At 45.9% G+C, this 24,201-nt stretch overlaps 1 protein-coding gene across 1 annotated transcript in view; it reads left to right on the top strand.

Annotated features, from left to right (window-relative positions):
- EPAS1 (endothelial PAS domain protein 1) overlaps nt 1-24,201 on the top strand; it is an 83,507-nt gene that overhangs the window by 29,406 nt on the left and 29,900 nt on the right. Inside the window, exons 2-4 of the mRNA XM_023531273.1 lie at nt 16,471-16,661; nt 23,513-23,664; nt 24,094-24,178. Coding sequence (XP_023387041.1) covers nt 16,471-16,661; nt 23,513-23,664; nt 24,094-24,178 — 428 coding nt within the window. The remainder of the gene's footprint in view (nt 1-16,470; nt 16,662-23,512; nt 23,665-24,093; nt 24,179-24,201) is intronic.

The raw sequence follows: 24,201 nt of genomic DNA, 5'->3' as shown, positions 1-24,201 counted from the left end.
TAACCCAGGGCTCTGCTTCTGGCTGAGGGCGCCTTGGGACACCTTGGTAGGGATGGTCCCAGCCACAGAGGTCAGCCCCGATTGGTAAGACCTGTACTCCTAAAATCTGAGCAGAGAACCTCTTTAAGTAGGCCTCATATACCTGATTCTGCTCCATCTTTTTGGAACCTGTTCACTACCTCTTTGTCCTGGATACTGCTGTTTTTTGGGGGGTGGGGGGTGTTGGGGGGGGTTGTTGTTTTTGGGGAGGGGGTTGTTTGTTTTTTTAAATCTCACTGAGAGCCCAGCATAAGACTCCCTTTCTCCCTACTTTGGGTTACGGCACCCTCTGTGCTCCCAGAGCACTTCCCGATCTCTGTAGCTTGAGCTTCAATGCTGCCAAGTGCATGGTATATGTCAGGCACAGTTCTAAGCGTGCTACATGCATATATCAGTTAATCCTCACAAGAGCTCTAGGAGGCAGGGACTTTTAGAGTAAGTGGTTTACAGGACACTGAGGTTTAAAAAAACCTGAGTAACTTGCCCTGGGTCACAGAGGAAGGGTCTGAGCCCCGAAGCCCAGGCAGTCCATTTGGCCCCATGTCCTGGTCTGCTCACGTGTCTCCAGCCCTACTCTGTCAGCTCACTGAAGGCAGAACCCTGTCTTTCTTTCTGTATCCCCAGTGCCAGGCACAGAGTAGACACTCAGTAAATGTTGAATTAACGAAAGCTGAAAGCTCACAAAACATAAATACCAGATGGGATATTAATTCCAAAGAGCCACGTTTCTTGCAAAAATGCTAAAATGCAAAGGGGTACTTGCTCTTTTAGTTAAGTCGTGGCTTTTTTAAAGCTCTAGTTGCTTCAGAACTTTCTTCTAGATGCCAAAGTTGTGGGACGTGGCTGACTGCAGTGGGTATAGGACAGATGGGTTTGTCAGAATCTCTGATGCAATGAGAAATTACTCCAATGAAACCAAAGCCATATCTGGCATTTTAAAAATAATTAGGAGAAAAAACTGAGCAGGGACACAGAAAAGAGCATTTCTTAGTCGATTCTGAAGAAATGAACCTTTCCCTTGCACACACTGCCAGCAGGGACTTGGAGTGTCCCAAGGCTGAAAGACGACTCATGAGAGCCACTGGAATTGCCCAACCACCATCCGCTCGGGTCTCCCTGCACTGGGGCTAATCTTGTAAATCGTTTAATCGAACACGGCGCGGCCTCTGAGGCTGCAGGGACTTTGGGGCTGTTTCTTCCCTGGGCTTAAAGTCTTTCTCTGCTGCTGACTCACATGTTAATTATTGCTTTCCACAAAGTAGAATTAGCAGTGTGACTGTACTCGCCTGCCTGGATGTTATACAAGTGTTTTATCTGCAGCAGAGAACTGAGTTTGCAGGACGGTGGCTATGAAACCATGGTCCCTTCCCGAGCAATCAGGGAAGCAAGCAGCACAAACACAGAAACCAGCCCTTGCTTTAGAGTCACTGAGGAAAAGGCTGCGGGGCGTGATTTGCTTGGCCCAGAAAACAGAGGGTTAACTGCCCAGCCTTTTGACCAAAATCTCTTGAAAAGTGTGGCCAAGAGTTTCAGTCCACTGTCACCTGTCAGCATTAATGAACAGAGCTGGCATTTCACAGAAAAAATATGACTTGTTTTCCCTTTGACTGCGGGGCTGGATAATGAAGTAAAAATGACATTATCTCTAATAAAAGTGATTTGCAGAAATCACTGATAGAATCTCAATAGCAGAGATTTGCCATTAGCAGGTTAGCCAGATAAGGGGAGCAGCTGGATTCTATTAACCCCCTCCTGGTCTGGTGTGTGTAATGGGGGTAAGGTTGAGGTTTAGGAACTAGATTTTTAAACATTAAAGTTGGGGCCAATGGAAAGTGTTTATTCCAAAGTGTAGTCATTCTCAAATACCACTTGCTGACTTTTAAGGTTGTCACTAGGTTTTTAATTTGTTTCGTGTTTTTTTCTTCGGATTTTTGTATTTAGTGGATTTTTCTTTCCTTTTTCTTTTTCTTTTTTTTTTTTTTCGCTTGGCCCATTTTCTCACCTCCATGTTATATCACCAAAAGGTGGAACCCTGGCCAAACCCTGGCATCCTCTCTAGCAGAAATCTGACTCCAAGAAAGGCATCTATACATGTGATATGAGGCCTTGGGGGATGGGTAGTGTTGGGCAGCAGATAGTTCTGTTGTGTCAGGGAGGTGGGATCGGAGGCAGAAAGCTCCCTGATCTCATTGAGAGGGAAGCGGAGGGCAAGGAAGCAGAGCAAGGAGGGGTCTGCCCTGTCCAGGCTTGTTCACCAGTGTCAGTGAAAGCTGACTGGCATCTGGCTCACTGAACACCCCCACCCCCCACCCCGGGATATGGAACTTTCATACAGAAGCCAGCAACTTCTGTATGAAAACATCCTTAGGGGATGGGGATCAGTTTCCTGGGGACAGTGAGGAGTCACCGGATGTTAGGTAACCTAGTGGTGAATGCAGCTGCTGTCATTCCTCTTTATTAGCCCACTTTCTTTGGTGCTTTTCTTTGGAAAACCCCAAAGCATTATACCTCTGCCATCCTAGTCCTACAGCTGGGGTTCATGGCTGGTTTGGCCTTCATTCCAGCCCTCCATACTGTATTTGAAAGAGCCAGATGAAACTGTTATTGTTGGGGTAGGGTACGGTGCCAGGCACTGTGATACACGGGAAGTTTGACATTTTGCCTCAGCCCTCAGAGAAGACTAAGAAAAGGAATAATGAGGTGATGCTACCTTGTGGTTCAGATCAGTTCTCCAGGTGTTCAGGGCGGGGATGGGAGGGGAGATCAGTGTGGGCTGGGTAGAGGGATCAGGAAAACCTCTGTGGAGATGGTGGGCCTACATTGGTTCTGAAAGTATCAGGTTTAGAATGTAGGAAAGGAAGGATGGCATTTCAGGTAGGAAAAAAATTATATAAATGTCAGACAGGAGCTGAGTGTGGGTGACAGAGTATAGGCTGGCTGGAGCAGGTAGGGTGCTGCAGGCTTGTAGGAGCTAAGATTGGAAATTAAAGTCAGGGCTGGTAGACCTCGAGGGGTATCTAGAGCTTGAACTTCATTGTGAGAGCAGTAGGGAGCCACTCTTGGTTTTAAACATGGGAGTGACATACCGAAATGATTTGGGGGGAAGGGGATGGACTGGTGAGCCGCTCCTCTCCCTGAGGTCTGATTGGAATTGTATTCTATTTGATCAGTGGTCATGGAGGGGAAGGGCAAGGGGAAACAGCTGGAAGATTGGGGCTAAAGTTTTTGAAAATAAACAGAATACCACTGGGGCCAGAGGAGGCGTGTACCCTCAGTGAAGTTTGCTTTTCGTCCCATGAGTAGCATTTGTGAGTTACTGTTCAGCAAGAATGCCTCGCCAAGGTCTCTGTGGGCTGAGCTGAGGCTTTGGCCTGTGGTGGCCCAAGGGTTGCTGCCATATATAGAGCTCCTAACAAAGGGACTCATACCCCCTGGCTTTGCTGCCAAGAAAGAGGGACATACTTGCTGTCCTGTGTTCCGTCAGCAAAAGAGGGATCCAGGCTGGGTTCTGCCCTGACTGACCACCACCTGGCTCAGCAGGTACTCTAGTCAGTGGTGTAGGCACTTATCAGATTATTTGACTTTATTTACCAGTCTTCTTGTTGGAAGCCCTCTCCGGTGCTTGGCACCTGGTGGATACTCAACAATGTTTATTGAATAAATGCATTCCCATTCTGGCTTATCCTGTCCTGCACCCTGCCCTTCAGCCTGTCTCCTGCCCACCAGCTACCCTTACTCATTGCTCAGCAGTATCTTTGTCCTTCTCATCCCTCCTGCCCGCCTGATTGCCCATACCTGCCCCTCCTTCAAACTCCATCTCCAGCACCAAGCACTCCTTGTACTGTCCAGCCTTGCAGACTTCCTCCCTCAGACTTCCATCACGTCACTGACACCAGGCCAAGTCCTTCAGGACTTCACTCTTCACTCCTCTGCAGGCTCCCTGAGATGAGAAGTGTCGTTCCATGTTTCATTCCATTGCTCACAGCCCCAGCCCATGAAGAGGGATTCATAAATATTAGTTGAATGAGTGGAGAGAAGCAGCTATGGCTGCAGGGAAAATAAACAAACGTTATTTCCCAAATTGCTCCATATTATCATTTTAGAGCGTGACAGTAACTTGGGGAATACTTTTTGGCATTTCCCATGGCTTTTGATGACTCCTCTACAAAGGAATGGCGTGTAGCTTCCTAAACTTGTGTGAATATCTTACTTCTCATCGTAGTATGACAGGGCAAAATTGGGAGAAAGCACAGGCTTGCGCTGTGGTCATGAATCAGATCCCACAGCTGTAGACATGTGACCAGGTAAGTAGGCTGGAAATCGGGGTTCTAAAGGAAGCTTAGGGGAGAAAAAGCCTCTGAGACTCTCTCCGGTCTCCTTTCTCTCTCCTTTCACTTTCTCTTTGCTGTCTCTTCTTTTTTTAAATGGGGAGAAGAGAGGGGGTTATGGGATGGGGGGAGGAAAGGGAGAGATCCTGTGCTTCCCCCCACACCCTTCTCTTGCCATTTTAAAATACTTTAAATACCAGGCACCAGAAGTTCTGGCGTCAAATTGGGATTAGAAAGGCAGATCCTAAGGTGTTTCACGATTGGCATATGATTAAGTATCAGTCCCTATTAAAAGAGTAAATAAATGTTATTTTCTTTGAAATTAAAGTGTCTGAAATAAAGAATAGAGAACTGACCCTTAAAATCATATTCCGTACTTGAAAAGAGCTCTCTGACCACTGTCTATTTCAGTTATAGCTTTTTAAATTTTTTTCACCCAGAATGTCTGACAACACTGCCAGGGGAATTTCTGCCCCCTCCTTCCTGAATTTACCCGCGCTGGCCCCTGAGGCGGCCCAGTTCTGTCTTCTCATGACACGATGATTATTTTTGGCATTGCACATATTTTCTCTAATGTTATTACCACCCCCTCCCCTCAGATGCCTTTTGAGGGGCAGTTTTGGCAACTCTGCGTAAATCGGGGTTAGTTTTAATTTAGCGTGGTGACGTGGGGGAGCGGGAGAGAGGAGGACCCCTACTTTTACCTCCTCAACAGCAACGCAACCCCCACTCCAGTGCAAACGCAGAGGTCCTCTCCCCACTGCTCATGAAAGAGCTCGCTTTCACTAGGCTCTGTGCTCACCATTCATTCTTTTCTGCCGGCAAGGCTTCAGGGGATATCTAGAGGTGACGCTGGGGGCTGCACCTCGGGGATGGCATCTTAATGACTTGACTTGGCGGGTGTTAGAACAGCCCCATTCAGAGCGAGTTCACTCCCTGTGCAGTTGGCTCGCTCAGCCTCTGTCCATAGATGTTCTCTTGTTCACGCTGCATGAGGAAATGGAGATTTCCAAGTGGGAAGCAGCCTTCCCAATGCTTTAACTCTTCACTGAAGGGAAGAGGAGCTGCAGAGAACTAAAATTTAAGCTGGCCCAGCTGCAGCTTCCAGGAGAAGAACAAGGCCCTGGGGCTGGGGATGGAGGCCAAGGCAGCTGGATCACTTTTTCTTTCCTCCCTGAGAGGGAGAGAAGAGTGCAAGGCACACTTGAATTGCCTTTGCAATCAATTAGCAAATATTTACCCAATTTGTCTGCCATGACCCAAGGTCCTGTGAGGGATGCACAGAAGTAGAAGATGTTGTGTCTGTTCCTCCCCGGCCTGCCCCCCACCGCCCCAGGCACTAAGGTACTTACAGTTCAGTTATAGCAGCTGGAGGTTTGCATAGAAAAGCCAGCAAGACAGGGAGGCCTTTAATAAGGGCCAGTGAGTAATGTGGGCAGGAAAAGCCTTGGAGAAGGGAGCGAGAGTGGCCAGGGAAGCATTGCGGGGAAGTAGCGCTTGAACTGGCCCCAGGGATGAAGTTATAAGAAATAAGAAGGGATGAGATGATAGAGGTGGAGAAGATGTGAAGGAAGAGACATCAAAGTAGGGTTTAGCGAATCCCATAAAGAAATATAAACAGAGAGCAAGATGCTTCCTGGTGGAAAAGAAGGAGACCTGGCTTGTTAGACTTTAGGTGGCTTTGGATAAGGATGGCATGAGGGTGGCACTAAGCCTGCCAGATGTCGGCATCTCCATCGTGTCCTTGGTCTCGAGATCTCATTTGTCCCTGGGTCTCTTTCCACTCGAAGTGTGGTCACAGACCAGTAGAATTAGCATCATCTGAGAGGTTGTTAGAACTGCAGACTCTCAGGCCCCAGCCCAGACCTGTTGAGTCAGAACAGCATTGTACCAAGAGCCCAGGTGATTCATGTGCACAGTTAAGTCTGAGAAGTGCTGGTCTATGTGACCACGGGCAACTGTCAGACCCCAGCACTAGTTCAGGTCCCAGATTTGATTCAATGTTTAGAACATGCGCGCGTGTGTGCACACACACAGGCATCTTTGACTGTCTCTGTACTATGGCTCCTCCCACATGGAAACCTTTTATTCTGATTAAAACTTGGAGTCAAATTCTGATGAAAGATCTAGAACAATGAGCAACTTTGAAGAATTCGTGGAACAGAATTCATTTAATAGTGGTTTTAATCCAGTGTCTCCTGTTTGTACCGTTCTGTACCATTTATGCTTTAGAGAACACCAAAAGAAGAGATGATGGGTCCCTTCCCTCAAGAATGTTTGGTCTACATAGGGAGACAAAAGCTACAGAAGTGAAATAAATGGAGAGCAGCATGGGGCTGGATCGTACAGCGCAGAACCTCTAAAGTGGGGTGCAGAGAGGTCAGCGTAAGTGAGGCCTTCCTGGAGAAAATGGAGGTCCTGAAAGATGAGAGTGATTTAGACAGGCCAAGGCAATGAAGAGTGTGACTCCAGGAAGGGTGTGGGGATGGGGAGGAGCAGGGGCTCGATCTCAGGGGAGAGGAGGCAGTGAGCCGCGCCCCGCTCACTCCAGAGAGAGTGCTTGCTTCATGCTGGGGACTCTGTTTTACATCTCGGGCACTTTTTTCTTTTTCCTTCTGCTGTGCCATTTCTTTGTCAGTGTTCTTAGCTGAAGGCAGTGTAGGAACAGGATGGCTGTACTCACAGAATGGCTTGAGCCAGACCACAAAGTATGCTGTTGGAAGCCTGTGGGATCCAAAGGAAGAAGCCCTAAGGACAAACCCTCAATCATACCTGGTCACGGTTTGGGTATGGGGTAACACCCTCAAGCCCACAGAAATGACACAAAGACAATAGTCTAGTGAGAGTGAAACACTTGACCTGTGGCATCCATAGACTCTACTAGCAAAGTAAGAACTTTTTTTTTTTTTTTTTTTTAAGACAAACATCTCTAAGCAGAGAACAAGTATTCCACTGGGCCTGGTTTGTCAATTAAGGGCTGACTCCAGGGAAAGAGGGTGACCAGGATATCTCCTTCTCTGCTTCTCAGATCAAGAGCTCATCAAATTGTGTCCTTAGGGGGCTTTACCCGCAATACACCCAACTCAACTAAGCCTCTGAATCTGCAAGAGGGACCTGCTTAAGGGCATTTGGGGGAAGGTTGCCCAGTTGCAATCAAGAATATGGGATTTATGGTCGAATGATAGGAATGGGCACAGGTTCCATCACTGAGAGACACTGGGCATGTCACTAACATCCTTGGAGTCTGTTTCCTCATGTGTAAAGTGAGGATGAGACAGACCATACCTACCTCATGAGATTATTTCAGGATTAAATCCTGATGAGAGTCCTTTAATCAGTCTACAAGTAGTACATGTGATTCTTTCCTAGATGCAGCAGCAGCAGCTTCTCAGCTTGCTGGGGTTAGGTAGTCCATCAGCTGGAGTCTGCACAGTGTACGGGTTGGGCGGTAGCAGGGCATCGAGGTCAGAGAGAACAATGGAGGGCCAGGCCAATGCCTGCTGTGGCTGCTTGCTATCTTCCCCTTTTCCTGTGTACAGATGCCACCCAGGCTTCTCCATCAGTGCACTGGATACGGTGAGATATGGGCAGGTGGAAAGAACACTTATTGTGGGGGATGAGGTCCTGCTGACCAACAAGAATGGCCATCTTCACAGAACTGGGTTCTCCAATTTCTCTGGCGTTGGTCACCTCTCTTCAGATGCTTTAAGTTGGCATGAGAGAGGAGAAAGCCTAAAGGAGCCAGTGACCGGGCAGGGAAAGGTGCTGAGGCGATGTTCACACCCTGCTTTCCTTCCCCCTGATATCACTCTGCCGCACCTCCTCTGGGACCCACATTCAGTGGCTGTGGTCCCGAAGGTGCTGATGGTGCCAAATCAGTCTCCTCAGCTGTCCCAGGGGATCACTGTGAGGGAGCTGTGGGGAGCTGGCAGCCAGCTGGGTATGTGTCGTCTTTAATTATAAAAAATCAAAAGCAACACCTGATACAAAGGTAGATATCGTAGTGTTCTTTATAACAGCCAGAAATTAGAAACTATATCTGAACAACAGTCAAGTGCGTTGTGATCCACCCATACAATATGATATTGCTGGCGGTTACAAACACGTTTAAAGAATGCTTTAAAATGTGACCAAATATTAAGTAAAAAGCCATAAATACAATCAGATTTCAAGGTTTTTTTAACCTTTCTGTATCTTCAAAGTCCCCTACACTAAATATGTATTACCCTTATTTCCATCACAACCTTTTTAAAAAGAAATGATCTGTTAAGATAAACTAGGTTATGAAGTGGTAATGCATAATGGTCTATGTCCAACTGTGTGACAAGACTAATGCTGGTTGGCAATGGGCTCTCTGTTCACGTGTCCTCGAAAGAATCAGAGCTCAGGGGTTTTGTTCCAACTCCACACATTCCCATTACTTTTCTGAGCCTCAATTTTCTTCATCTCGAAAATGGGAATCATAGTACCTGCTCTTTCTATCCTACTAGCTAAGATTTACAGGTTTACTTACAAAGTGCTTTATAGTGAGTGATACAGACGCAAAGTGGTATTACCAACATGTTGAGTAAAGTGAACTCTGCTAAGGCTTGGGTTTGGTAAAGCTAAGTGTAGGGGCAGTTTGTCACTGTTACTCCTGTGCATGCACGGCCTTTCCCAGCTGGGCTGAGGACTGCACATGTCCTCCGATTATGTAAGGAGCTGGGTTATCTGGAGTCCCAGATGGGCTGTACCTATGGGGCTGCTCAGTAATTGCATCTGCTGCTCCCTTCTCCGAGGCTGCCTGGAGCAGAGAAGGCCACCAGATAAGCATCTCCAGTGAGCCCCAAGCAGAATTGACCATTAGAGGGCCATGTTGGGTGGGCTCCAGACATTACTGTCAGCTCTGAATGCAGTCCAGGCCCTCTCTCCAGGGGCACAGGCCATCAGGGTGAATCAGGGAGCCAGGGGCTCAGCCCCAGAGGAAAGGATGTTGGGAGGTTGAGGTATGAGACACTTTTTAGGATTCCTCCTTCAGGGAAAGGGTGAGTGAAAACATCCGCTCCTGTTTTAGCCACTCCAGCCTCACCTCCTCTTTGTATCCCCTCTCTTAGGACTTTTGATATGTTAGTCTGTAGTGTTAGTCTTATCTCCCAGTTGGGCTGTGGTCTCTTTCAGGGCAGAGACCATGTTCCTCACCAGAAGTCCGCATCCTGAAACGGGTTAATGCCTTTTCCTCCTTGTCTGAGTCTGTCTGATCTGCCCAGTTCCTCCTGAATTTGCTCACTTGATTCCTTCTCTTTTGACTGGCTAACAATAGATTCCCTATTAATCACTATTGCCTTAAGAGAGACCTCAGAATGTCCCCAGAAAATTGATCGCCAGAACACCACCCTCTTCTAAAACATTTTTGCCACTCCTTTCGAATTGCTTTCAGAACCAAAGACCATTCTTTTGAAAACCTTCAATTGTGGCAAGGCCTTATCTTTGAGGGCACATTTTATTCTTTCAAATAACCAAATTCCATCCACAGCCAAGTCTGGCAACTAGGGGGAGGGGTGGGTAAACAGGATGTAATATTGTTTGGGGTTTAAAATGAGGCATGTGTTGTGAAGTGTTCTGACTAATTTTCTTATGTGGCTCTGAAACTAATTCTGAAAAGACCTCGCAAAATATTGAGCGCAGTGGCCACTTCACTGGAATCAAGTTTGTACCTTCTCCCAAGGTGGCTATTTTGAGGGATAACCGCCTTTTATGTGGCATCTATTCAAATCTCTGCCCTTTTATTTTCACCTCCCTCTTTCTGTCAGCTGTAGAATCTGGTACAGTGATGGTCACATGAGCTCCCAGATAAATAACTTTGGTTTAGGATGCTGACTCCAAATTTGCTGGCCATAGTGAATTTTTGAGGGAAAGAGTATGGTTAGGTTTAAGAAGCCAACCTGGGTATCGGTCCTCCGAAGACATGATCACAAGCTCAGAAACCTGTGGGTTAATAAGCCCTCCCGGTGATTCTGCTGCATGCTAAAGTTGAGAACCCTTGCTCTATAAAAGCAGAACCACAAAATACTGCATAATTTAAAGGAGGATCAGATGAGATTGTTTATGAAATGCACCTAGCCCCAGTGCTCAATAAATATGTTTCCTCTGCCTCTCTTCTTTAAAAAAAAAAAAAAAGCCTTTTCATTTTAAAGCTAACTGCTTTGCAATAGCGGTTTCCATTCCTGGCTGCACTTGAGAATCACATGGGACTCTTTAAACCCTTGATGCTCAGGCTGCACCCCAGATATGTTACACTGGAATCTCTAGGTGATTATGCAGAGGACCCAGGCATGACTTTTGAAGGCTCCTCCGATGATTCCAGTGAGTAGCCAAGATTGAGAAGCACTAGTTTTGGTTCTTCTCTAATTTACTAAGCAATCACCCTCTAGGGTGTGGGCCAGACACTTATCCCAGTCTCCGGGACCTGAGCTGGTGTGTTCCTCAGGCAGCCCTTGTGTAGTAGCCACACAGCCTCACTGGGGTTATGAGAATCCCCTAACCCCCAATTGTATTTGACCTTCATCTTCTCCATTCACCCACCTGGAATTTCACCGCCAACCAATAGACTGATCTAAGATGGCTTAATTAGCCTCAGTCTCTCTCCCCTGCTGAGTTCCATTTTGCTTCTAAGCCATCTACCTTATAGGTAACAAGCATATTGTTTTGTTTCCCTGATGGCCCACAGGCATTAGGCATGGGAGTCCCGATCATACTAAAGGTCAGGAGACTATCGTTCAGCTACCAATCCCACTGGTGCAACTGGTGACATCTTGGAGGCCCCACACCAGGCTGCGTTCACCTGGAAATCAGGAACCAGGATCATCTTGGCCAAGAGCTGATAATGGCTCAAATACTGACTCAAGTACGGATCCCTACATCAGGCTTGGAACAGTGACCCAAAAGTTAAGAAGACATTTTTAAGATAGTGAAGCTGTGGACCAAGAGGTTTTTCCCAGTTGAATTGTAGCATATATCTGCTGGAGCTTTAGGACAGTGTTTGGTTTTGTCTTTTGACTGGCTGCCTGTTTCTTAACTGGTTGCTTTCCTTAGTTGGAATCCAGTGTTTCAGACTTTGAGTTTCCAACTAGGAGAGACAAAGTATAAATTTGTATATATTAAGATGCCAAAAAAAAAAAAAGAAAAGAAAAGAAAGAAAAAGAAACTGCTTGTTCTCCAACTGCAGCATGGAGAGATACGTACAGGCAGGTTGGACCCACAGCTTTTATGAGGCACTGTGGAGTCTCCTGCTAACAGCACACCACCCCACCCACCAGCCCTGCAGTGATGAGGGCAGCCTCCTGCTAAAGCCCATAGCACTGATTCCCCTTCTTCCTATCCACACTTCATGTGAACTCAGATATTAGTTCTTACTCCTACTCTTAAGGTTCCTGGTCTTTTCCCAAGGGGAGCGGGTGCTCACTTAAGGACAGAATGTCCTCACCCACCATGGAATCTTGGTGTCATGGTCTCTTCCAAATCTTAACCCTCCTCTTCATCCTGTCTTGTATATGAACATCTAGTTTGTAGGAAAGTATAACACAGCACTGGCCATGTCTAAGTCATTCAGTAAGTTTCCTTGCTGCCAGTGGAGAAACCTTTGTTCTTGGACCCAGAAGAACTCGGTTTGAGACAATGTCTTTTAGCAAATTACTTAATCTCTCTAAATCTCCACTTCTTCACCTATTAAACGAAGATAAAAGTTCCTATCTCTCGGTGTTGCTGTGAGACTTGCATAACACATGTGGAGGGGAAAAGTGCCCTCAAACACCATAAGGGTATTGTTATTTGTCCTTCTAGGATCCGCTGAAATCCTGCCTCCCTGAGTAGCCTTCCCTGACCTTGTTTGCTCACACACACCAGCTCATTTCTTAACCACCTATAATGTTCATTGCCTGTACTTATTTCTATGGTTAATAGAAAGTTATTAAGCCAAGTTATTGGCTTATTAACTAGATGCATTCTCCTTGAGAACAAGGAATGTATGCCTTATCTACTCTAAATATATATATATATATTTATATATATATATATATATATATATTTTTTTTTACAAGAAACTGGAGAATTCTAACATGCCATATCTAGAATTGTCATTTCAAAAATCTGGTCTATTGCAGTTAATTCTAGAACCCATCTAGAGAGAGAAAATAAAATGCAAGTATTTTAAGAAAATGAAGCCTCATTGACCTAAGAAGTTTCAGCAACATGACACAAAGAACTGGTCTCGATCAACATGACTGCAAATACACCCCTAGCCCTGAGACAGCATCGATTTGGCGATAAAGAATGGCTATTATGGCCAAAGTCTGAATGTGACTAATCCTCGGATTAGCCAGATAATGGGATCATTATTATCAGTCACAACAGTTTTCATCTGTGGAGTGCTTTCTAGTACAGGCATACCTCAGAGATATTGTGGGTTCAGTTCCAGAGCATCGCAATAAAGTGAGTCGTAATCTTTTTGCCGGTGGAGGGTCTTACCGTCCTTTTGTAAAAAATGCAACATCTATGAAGCTCAGTAAAGCTAAGCTCAATAAAGTGAGGTATGCCTGTACTTCCAGCCCATCTACACTCATCTCATTTGATTCTGACAAATAAGACATGAGATCTCTCTCATCTTACAGCTGAGGCTACCGGGGCACAAAGAATGCATTTTCTTGTCCAAAATCAAATAGCTAGATAGTCTTGTGGCCAATACATTAAAACATCAGTCCTAACTTCTAGTTTCCTGTTCTATTTAAGAGACCTAACCTGGGATGGGTGGTATGAGGAAGTGGGCTGTACGTGCATCAGTGGGCTTAGGGAGGTCTTACCTTCACGCTTGGCGTTACTTGTACCTGTTCTTCAGTGTTGGTAATTAAATCATGACAGTGTTCCACATTTTTGTCTGATGTTCCAAGAGTCAACATTAGATATCTCTGGACTGTGTCAAGTTTAACTAGATAATCTAGTTAAAGTCCTGTTAGTCCTTAGAGTGCAACCGTAAAAACGAGGTAGCTAAAAGGGAGCTCATGACGTTTAAACCAAGAGGTTGTGTGAGATTCTCAATCTTTTTCTAAATGTTAAGATGTTGCTGTTTTTTTATTTCTTGCTAGAACCACTATCTCTTATCATTAAGCATTGACCTAGGAGGAGATGGTTTCTAGCCCCAACTCTGCTACTAATTAGCAGGATTGCCCTTGGTAAACCACTTAACAGGGTTGGGGCTCAGTTTCTGTGAAATGGGGACAGCAGCAATGCCTGCCTTGCTCCTCTCACATGTAGTTTGTGAGGATGGAATTAAATAGGGAGCATCCACATTTCTCAGGACTTCTAAGTGTCTGCTCAATAACTGTAAAATCTCCAAGAGCTTATACAGGCATTTGCTTTGTGATCTTGGGCAAATTACTATTATGTCTGAGCTTCAGATTCCACATCTGTAAATTGTGTTGACAATACCCACCATATTGTGTTCTTAGCAGAATTATAATGAGGTAATAACATGGAAGATTCTTGGTACAGTGCCAGGCACAAAAGTAGGTATCAATAAACATTTGTGTGGTCCAGGAAACATGGTAGGACCCAAATGTCAAACACCGTTGCCAGACAGAGTACCGGCTCCAGACTGCCTTTCCCCCTCCTGGTTCTCTCTGTCTTGTCTGCTCTTCCACTCTAAGGAAGGGGCAATATAGCAAAGGGAAGCTCTGTGCATGTTGGTGTTAATGTCATAGCCTGTATCGGGGACTTCTACCTCAGCATGGCTTCTCTAGATGCCCCTCATAACTGATCATGTGTTGATGCTTTTGTCAGGGAATGAAAAGGTTGGTGCTGGAGAATGGAATCCAACATCTTAAAGATGCTGGCCCTCCTTTACCTGGCTTCCATGACACACAGGCATGATGGGTAAAGTTTTAGTGTCTTATCTGCTTCCTACCCTTCTTTCCTGTGCCAGGATGCCTGCAAGCCTTGAATAATTGCATTTGCTCCATGATCAGAGGTCAGGATTAAGATGCAAATGGGAGGGACAGAGATACAAAGTATCACTAAAGGTCTAGGGCAAAAGCAACATGATCCTGAGGGCAGGCCTGAGAGGGTAGGGATGGCTGAGGTGCCGGGCAGAGGGTTCTAGGAATTGGAAGTCAGGGACAGAGGAGGGAACAGGGATTAGTTAAAGGAAACAGAACAGAGAGATAGGACAAGAAAAGTAATTTCACCCATTTCATAATTTTTCTGAAGGTTCTTCTTGACCATCAACAGCTATTGGACATTCTTCCTGCAGTCTGAGTGTATGGTGCTCAGTCCATCCAGGGAGCTAGATGTTCTTTTTTTTTTTTTTAAATGAAGCATGTCATAAAGTCAAAACAGTGTCTCTGCCCTAAATCTTAAAGGGTTTGAGGGGCATGTCAGCATTCCATGAATCCCAAAATATTGATTATCTGTCCAGTTAATAGGCTACAAAGCCAAATAAAAGGAGCAGCAGCCCTGGTTTGTAAATCTCAGAAGGGAGAACCAAGACCATGAGCTGGAGCTGGTTGGATGAGGCCTTAAGAGCCATGAACTGCACTGGACACTTTAAAAAAATGAAACTTCTTTACTAACCATGCAATATAAGTTATTTATATAAAAATAAAATACAGATAAGCATGAAGAAAAACACACATAACATCACCACCCTGAAACTGATAACATTTTTATGTATAGAGAGACAGGACAGTTACCCATGGTTAAGAGCCTGGACCTGGGGCTGGGCCACCTGCCTGGTGCAAAGTCCCACTTCATTTATCTGCTGAAAGGCTGCAGGTAAATTAGCCTCTATGGACCCATTTCCTCATCTGTAAATTAGGGATAATAATAATAACTGTCTCCAAGGGTAGTTGTAAGAATTAAAGAAGCTAAATGGTAGTGCTTTAAATAGTACCTGGAATATATTAAGCACTATATATGTGATAGCTGTAAGAATAATAGTTATTATATTTCTAGGCTTTTTCCTCTATAAAATATAAGAACAACTATATATAATATATTTCTATGAAAATCAGGCTGTTCTATACTCTTTTGTAATGTTTTTCATGTTCATTTGTTCATGGACAGATTTGTTATTAATATCAGCTAATATTGATTGAGTCCAGTTGGGATAGGCTTGTGCTAAACATTTTACACAAATTATCATATTCAATACTCACAATGGCATATAAGTACTCTTATTACCATTTTCCAGGTGAGAAAACTGAGGCTAAGCAGTTTAAATAATTTGAATATAACAGAGCTAGCAAGTGAAAGAATTTCAATACAGAGAGTGTGGCTTTTGAACTTGCCCATGTCAGAATGTAACACAGGCTTTGTAAAAAGATCCAAGATTTTGTTAAGACTTCCTGAAAGAGGCAAGTTTTGGTATATGTCATCTTCCTTCTGTCTTGCAAAGCAGAGAGAAATGAGCATGAGACAGGCTAGGAGCCTATCTTTCTAATCCTGATAGGATTAGAAAGAAAATGTGCGTGTGCTCACTCCTTTGTAACCCTTGGCAGGTGTGCACTTGGGGACACCAGAGTGATGGATGTCTGGCTGACAGTTCTTGGGCTCTAATGGCATTTTCTATTTGCACCATGGAAATCACTCTGATACTGAATGGGAGCTAAGGTCTAGTACTGTACTTAATTTTTCTAAGAGCGTTTAATCTAGAAAGAACCTTGAAGCCGTCTTTCATCTTCTTTTCCAGAGCCTTTGACACAGCCACTTGGGTCCCTGGCCTCAGTCACTCATATGTCCCTCCCATTACCGCACATTCACCTCAGTCCCCAGATAACCCAGGACCACGTCCAAGCTAGCGGATGAATTTAATTGGCAAGCCTTTGCTCAAACCATGTGAAGCCCTGTCCTGGACACTGTGGGCATACAGGAGGAAGGGCAGTTGAGAAGATAGGCACACACACAACTGACAATATAAAGCAGGCTCTGTGTGGCTAGACAACCAGAGTGAGCCCGGATGGGTGCGTGAGAGAGTTTGGCTGTACCATGGGTTGGGAGGCCCTGGGGATGTCTTGATCAGGGATGCGATAGGATGACAGCAACGTTTTAGGCACTAAACTTTTCTCTCTCAATTTAGGAGTAGCTCAGAGAGGAGGAAGGAGAAGTCCCGGGATGCAGCGAGGTGCCGGCGAAGCAAGGAGACGGAGGTCTTCTACGAGCTGGCCCATGAGCTGCCCCTGCCTCACAGCGTGAGCTCCCACCTGGATAAGGCCTCCATCATGCGGCTGGCTATCAGCTTCCTGCGAACACACAAGCTCCTGTCCTCAGGTGAGGCTGGTGGACTCCCCCGGCTGGTGCTGATAGCCGCCTTACCAATGCGTCCCCACACACAGGAGGCTCTGTTGTGCCATAGTTAGAAGGCTACTGGAAAGGTCTCCCCACCCAGGAACTCTCACTCTGCAAAACTTCCACCCGCAGAAACTGTCACTGGTGCTTTATTCCTTCCTGTTACACATCTTTACAGCAATGACCTTTATGATGAATACAGCCAAGGGCAAGGACAGGACCAAGGAAGCATCTGGGCACCTAGCGGCTGAGGAGAGAAGGAGCCGGGCGAACGGAGCAGCTTTGCTAGCCTCCCCGTTGCCACTCCACCTGGCCGTAAGACCCGCACTCCACCCCAGATTGAATCCTTAGGAAGTGTTCTAGTGCTTATCTTTCAGCTACCTCTCCAAAAGGGCAGAGGCGTGCCCATACAGTCTTTTCCCTCTTACTAGCCAGTTTGCCAGGCACATAATTTGGTGTCTCAGCTCTTGCTTTCCTTATCTGTAAAAAAGGATTAAAAATACTTATTGCACAGGGTGTCTGTGAAAATTAACCACGATCATGTCTTTAAGCACCTGACCCACCATACTCATTCACACCGGGGAGTATCTGATGGATAGCAACCTCCTCACAGGACCAACTCATTCTCACCCCGCCTGGTATCTCCACAAGTGTCAAGTTCACAAAACGTTTTTTTTTTTTTTTTATTAGAGTTTACATTCTTCCAAAAACCATTTCCTGTTAGCCCTGACCAGAAAGAGGTAGCCTGAGTTTTCCAGTTTCAGATCCTATGGCTCGTTTTGTCTGTCAGTTTCATAAGGAAATTGGTCGGCAGATAGTGTCCCTCCCCCACTGGTCAGGGTGCCACAGGTGGGCAGCATCTGAGGTAGTGAGCTTGAGGAAGGCAGGCAGGAGGGGCAGGTTCTTTTCTGGATGGTTTCCAGTTTTCCCGAGTGAACTCGGTACCTTCAAGCCGGGTGGATCCTGCCATCCTGTTATGAAGTGGCTATTCTGGGAAAGAAACCCTGAGCAGAGGGGATCCAGTGTGAGGCCGGGAGGCCAGACCGGCATGTGCTATTCTGGGCCCTGGAGCACAGGAAGGATATGGGGGAAAGACTTTCAGAAAATAAGATGACAGCTCAGTGGGTCCAAGGGTTGGAGGCTTAACCCTGTATTGCAAGTCTAAAGAGTCTTAGAAAAGAGCAGAGAGGAGGGGGAGAACCTAAGGCAAAGACATGCTCTATAAATACTTTCAAAGGAACAATGCAGTCAGTGGCAGATTCGTCATCATACGTGCTAGAGAGAGAGAGAACAATGGGCTGAAGTGTAAGAAAGACCTGGAGACACCATCTCAGGGCACATGTGTACTTCTTTCTTTTAAAGGGCTCGTCTTCCTGGACAGGCGAGGGCAGTGTCTGGTAGTGTTGGAATCACCTTTATTTATACACAGAGTAGGCAGTGCGGGATTTAATGACTAAATGAAGACCCCTCCCCTACACCCAGAAACATCTCCTCTACTTCCCTGTTATAGTATTGAAATTTTATTCTTAGACGTTGATTTCTTTGGGTTAATCATCGCTTCCTTCTACCACCACCCCCATCCCTCCACCAACAGAGAGCCCTGGAAGGGGTAATACCTCAATCCTGGGTTACCTCCCTGATTGAATTTGGACTTGCAGAACATTTCATAGATGATGGATGAGAAGTGAGGCACAGAAAAGTTAAAGTTGTCCGAAGTCACATATGTAGCACATGGGGAATCTGCACCAGGAGTTGAAGTCCTTTGAATCTTTGTCCATGGGAAAGACAGACACAAGAAGGCAGGAGCGTCTGCAAACCTGGTCAGGCGAAGATGCTGCTAAGGGCTGGTCGTGTGAGGAAGGCGGCAGGGTAACCAAAGTTAAACAGATCACCTAGGGGCTGGCCTCGAGCAGTGGGAAAGGGAGAAGGTCCTCCCACAATCAGTGAGATGTTTCTATCCTTTCTCTCGATGCAAGGTCTTGTTTCCCATGCTCTCCAACACATAAGCCCAGTCTTCCCTCTCAGTGGTTCAGAGGTTGGCTTTGAGAGGACCATGAATCAGAGGCCGGGCCTCTGAGCACGTCTGCTTGCATGTGTGCTGACGTGAACCCTCTGTGCACCAGATACACCCAGAGAGATAGGATTAGAGTGGCCACAGACATCACACATCCCCACTCAGGAGCTGTTGCAAATTGTGGACACTAACTGCCTGCCCTCTGGCTAAACTCAGCCTCAGACCAACCAGAGTCCTCAGCATGTCAGCTCTGGTCCTCTCTGTTTCAAGGAAAGAAATGACAGAAAAGGATAAAAAGTGTCTACATTTCACATGTGGTCATGGTGTCCTTGAAGGAGCAGTTCTCATAAAAGAAGCATCGCCTGGGGGGAGGAGGAGCCAGAAGGCTTTCAGCACCCTCTTTTCCTACACTCCCTTCCAGGCTCCCTCCACGCATCCTCTCAACCAACTGTCGAAATCGTCTTCAGGAATTAAGTGGGAGACAGGACTCTTTTCTTTTCTAACTATATTTTGCTTTTTCAACGCATACGACTCAATTAAAAAGAATACACAAGTTGTGGGCAAATAGACCTTGTGTTGGAACCTCAGTCTGGCTGCCTTTCTTCACGGCAACCTCGTGAAAATCTCTTCTGTCTTTGAGCTTGATTTTCCTCATCTGCACAAAGGAGCTGACAGTACTTACCCTGGGATGCTATTTGAGGACTGAAATAGCAGAAGTAAAAGCCCTTATCCTCTTGCCTGCCACATATTAGGCTCTCGATAAGTTATAACTGAGAAATCAAAATTATTATGAACAAATAGAGTAAATTCATCTATAAGTATATATAAATAAGATATATAATAAGCATACAATTCTCTTACCCACCTTTCAGCAATTTCTATCAAAATGCAGTTGCCAAGCTTTTCCAAGTCAAAACAGGCTCGTTACTGAAACATTTCTAACAAAGGTGAGCACTGATGTTGGCTCATTTTATAATAGGAAATAGCTGGTTGCATACCTCAGAGTTCAAAAGGCTAAAAAAGACCAGGTTTTGCTTTAGAAAAGTTTCTTCTTTACTTAGTAACACGTTTCCCTTTGATTTTCACAGTAGGCTGTTCTGTGTGGGAATGTTGGAGAGGAAACCTCAACGCTAAGAAATTCAGGCTAGGAGTCTAGGCTGCCGATTGAGATTCCTATCACAGGAAGCAAACTGAAACAATAGCTTTATGATATTAGCTTCCACGCTGGGCCGAGAACAGAACACACTCTGACGGGAACATTGGTGGAAATACCACTCGATTGTCTTAAATCCTCTTTCAAGATGAGCCCCACAAACCGTGACCAAATGAGGGTCACTCCTGCATTCGAAGGGCATTCAACAGCAGTGAATGTGCAAAATTGGCTTTTCACCATAAAATGGATTTTTGACTTTTCTACACTCATACATGGTAAAAATCAAATTAATTTCACATAGGAGCCGCAGGTTAACGTGAAGCAAGCTTTCTAAGAGAAACGTCGGGTTTATTATTGAGTCATTGGATTTGCTTAGTGAAGACATCAGTCTTAATAAGAAATTATGATTTCCCGATCTCTGGACGACTAAGAGAAAGATATTAAAATATGGGACAAATGATTTTAAAGTTTTTACTGTGACTTTTTCATGCAGGAAAAGTGGAACCAAAGTAGAGAAATTGTGGAAGCAGATATGGTTTCTGGTGCCTTATGTACCACTTTCAGACTTGCCTAGGTTTTCATCCCTTGCCTCACCCACCCTCCAAACCAAGGTCTTTTTCTGTCCTTTTTGGAGAAGCGCTGATAAACTAATTCATGCTAGCATGTTAATGGCTAAGAGCAGCTAATAATCTCATGTAGAGATGCTGGCCTTTTTCAGATCATTCCCTTAACTTAAACCAAAGAAAGATCTAGTCAATCAGTAGATATTTACTAACCTTAGCCCTGTGCTACAGCTTATGAAGGTTAATACAGAGAGGTAAGACAGGATAGTAAGTTATGTAAAGAACAAAGGAATGAATCTCTGATAGTGGACTTTCGAGGCCCTTTGGATGCCAGCAACATCAGGTAAACTCAGTGCCTTCTGCTAAAGATGTGAGGGTAGCCCAAGTGGAGTTTAAAGGTATGGCTAATGATCCAGTAAGTGATCGAAAAGTAATTTCCTCGTGGCTTGACTGGCACTGCTCTTGTAATCAGTACACCCAGGAATGGGGGCAGGGGGTGTCCATGGCTCCGGGATCACTGGAGGGGAGGAATCCATTTAAAAGGAAAGCCCCTGCGATGATAACTAAGTGACGACTGTCTGCAGATCACATCTGAACTAGGAAGATCACAGCAGAATGGTTTTAAGAACAGTCAAAGCAGTCCTGGAACCTCTCAGATTAAAGAACAAGAGAAATGACCCTGGTGGACTAAAAATGCATCCTCACCAGCAGCAGCACCTTGTGACAGCCTGGTCTCAGGGACCCCGTCAAGAGTGCCCTGCCACCCTGCCCACTCACGCCAGATGCCCAGCTCCTGCTGCCCATGGAGTCCCACCCCACAGGGTGGTGCTGCCTGAAGGAAATGAGCAGTGCTCCGGAAAAAGTGCTCCGAAACCTCAGCCGGCGCATATCCTGACTGTGGGGAGTCATCAAAGCCTGTTTACAGGGGCTATTTTTAGCATTAAAGGATCCTGTGCTCCCCCGGCTGAGCAGGGCTGAGCAGGGCTGAGCAGGCTTCATCTCAGCAGAGTGCCTCTGATTCTAGTGACCTGCCCCTCTTGTTTCGGGTCAGACCCCAAAGGACCCTACGAAGCCGAGAATCCACAGCAATTTAAAGACTCCTGTTGGCAGCTTACTGAGCACCTACTGTGGGTTCCTCTTTGTTGGGCACCAAGAGTTTCTCTCCCTTATTGTATAAGCTTACGGCAGTTTGTCTTCACCAGCAGCAGAGTCCTGGAGGCAAAGGATTTTGCTCTTACACCTCTCGGTAACTGTGATTCTCCCTAGGACAGGACTGAGCACAGAGTAACATTTGTTCACAGATTTCTGATTTCCTGCTTTGTGCCTTGCACAGGGCAGACACATAGTAGGGCCGCAATAACTGCATAGCTAATAAGTACATTTTTCAAGTGCCTAACACTGAGTGGGAGATGAACGATACGTTAGGGAAGACACAGTGTTCACGGGAAAGAGCAGGAAAAAACGCAGAGCAGTCTTCAGCGAGGCGGGGTTAGGGGGTGATGCGCATGAGCCCCTGGCCCCTTGTGTGAAGGTCTGACTCCACCCCATGGTTTTCACCTTCAGTTCCAAGCTTACAGTGAGTTGGCCAGACTCCTTCAGAAGCCTCCAGGAGGATGAGCAGGTGCTGTGGGAGCAAATAGCTCCATAGAGGAAGGAGTCCTGGCTGCCCCAGGGTCCTTGGGAGCCGGCCCCGCCAGCTTCCTGATCCTCCAGCCATTGTGACTTTAGTTCCAAGATGTTCTGTTTCCATTTGTGCTCCCCCCCCAAGCACCCCTCTTCCTCCCAGAGGCCAGCTGGCCAGCTGCTGCAGCCAATTTCGCCACCTCCTGGAAGCAAGTGTACTGGGCACGGATGGAAACAAGTTTAGCTGTGTCGGAACTGTTAAAAACAGGAAATTTTAAGCAGAACTATTTCCTCTGGGCCTAGTTAACCCAAATAAGGTTGTCTTGGGATTACTCCAGATTTTGAAGTCAGTGTTGCCACTGAGATCAAAGAAATTGGAGAGAAAAAATCTTCTTCGCAGGCCACAGATAACGGAGCTGGCCTCTGCCATCTGGAGGAGGTGGTCACCTATCTGATGTGATTTAAATGGTACTGAAAACCTCTCCTCACCCATCCTCAGAAAAAGTCACCACCTGCCAGAATAGGCTGATTTTCCCATCATTGGGGTCATCCATAGGAACTTGTATTAGGGTGGTTATTTTAAACCTGTGGTCCTAGGGCCAGCAGCCTTGACATCACCTGGGAATTTGTTAGAAAAGCAGATTCTCAGCCCTCACTTTAGAGCTAACCAATCAGGACCTCTGCAGATGGGCCCATCTAGGGCCAGCTTCCTGGGTGTGTGGCTTGTGTAGTGCCACAGAGTTTCACAATTAGAAGCACCCTGGGCCTGGTTTAATTTTTCAACAAGAGGTCCCACATTTTTACTTTGCACTGAGCCCTGCAAATTATATAGCAGTCCTGGGCCCAGAAATCCTTCCTTGTCTTAGCAAGCCCACCAGGTGATTCTGGTGCTTGCTGAAATTTGAAAGCACTGAGTTAAGTCATTGTCCCTCCTAAAGCCTCTGTTTAAATGCAGATGTTAAGTGAGAGCCCTAACGTTGTCAGAGGCATCATCCCACCTGGATGTTGGTTCGTTATCATCCATTCAGCTGACTAGTACTTGGCAGACAGCCTAAACAGGGATCGAGTGTGGGTGTGGGTATGTGTGTGGTATATGGACATAAGGCCGGCCACCTGAACCAGGGTATGAAGAGGAAAGAATTTCCCTTCTTTTGTTACTTTTCTAGAGAGAATACCACCAGGATACTAGTCTGTACAGCCCAACTCTTGACTCTAAAAGCTGGCCTGTCCTTGTACAGGCTTGCTCTATTCCTCTGCAGAAATAGCATCATCTGTGATTCTGGCACATTCATTGATCCTGTGTGCTCATCCTATGTCCACTGCTTGGGCATGTGGCAGACACTTAGGTGACTGGCAGTGTGCATTTCCAAAAAAGTCCACTTGATGCCTTTGTACCATTCCTGGCAGACACCTGTCAATGCCAATTGCATCTGTTTAACACCGCATTCATGCAAGCCATCCAACCGTCCTGTCTTTCCAGTTTGCTCTGAAAATGAGTCTGAAGCCGAGGCTGACCAGCAGATGGATAACCTATACCTGAAGGCCTTGGAGGGTTTCATTGCTGTGGTGACCCAAGATGGCGACATGATCTTTCTGTCAGAAAACATCAGCAAGTTCATGGGACTCACACAGGTGACATGCTTCTCTGGCTCTTTCAAAAAGGGAAACATTACCTTTTGGGGTAGAAATTAGTGGGGGACTCTGGTAACATCCCTCCTGACCTCTCCCGGCACATACCTACCCTGCCCCCTCTCCAATCTCAGGCCACAAGCCTCAGGAACACACAGCCCCTGGCATTCAGCTTGGCATTGCCGATGGTCATCCTGGTGGATAGCTCTGCTGACTAGATTAACAGGCCAACCCTTGTGAATCCAGTTTCTGTCACCAATGGCAGTCCTCAGTTACATCCATATGTCTGAGGACCTAAGACTAGATTGGGAATGTGAGAAGAACTGATTCTGTTTCCTCCCTAGTGCCAAATCTAGAAGTGGCTCAGCTGCTTCTTGGAATCTTCTACTTCCTTGTTAGGAATAATGAAGCCTAACCTTGTTTCTGAAACAGGTGGAACTAACAGGACACAGTATCTTTGACTTTACTCATCCCTGTGACCACGAGGAGATCCGTGAGAACCTGAGTCTCAAAAATGGTAAAGTAGTCTTTATTGTGTGT

This window comes from Pteropus vampyrus, unplaced genomic scaffold (assembly GCF_000151845.1).
Source record: "Pteropus vampyrus isolate Shadow unplaced genomic scaffold, Pvam_2.0 Scaffold66, whole genome shotgun sequence".
Lineage (NCBI taxonomy): Eukaryota > Metazoa > Chordata > Mammalia > Chiroptera > Pteropodidae > Pteropus > Pteropus vampyrus.
This window is presented reverse-complemented; position numbering and strand designations above follow the sequence as displayed.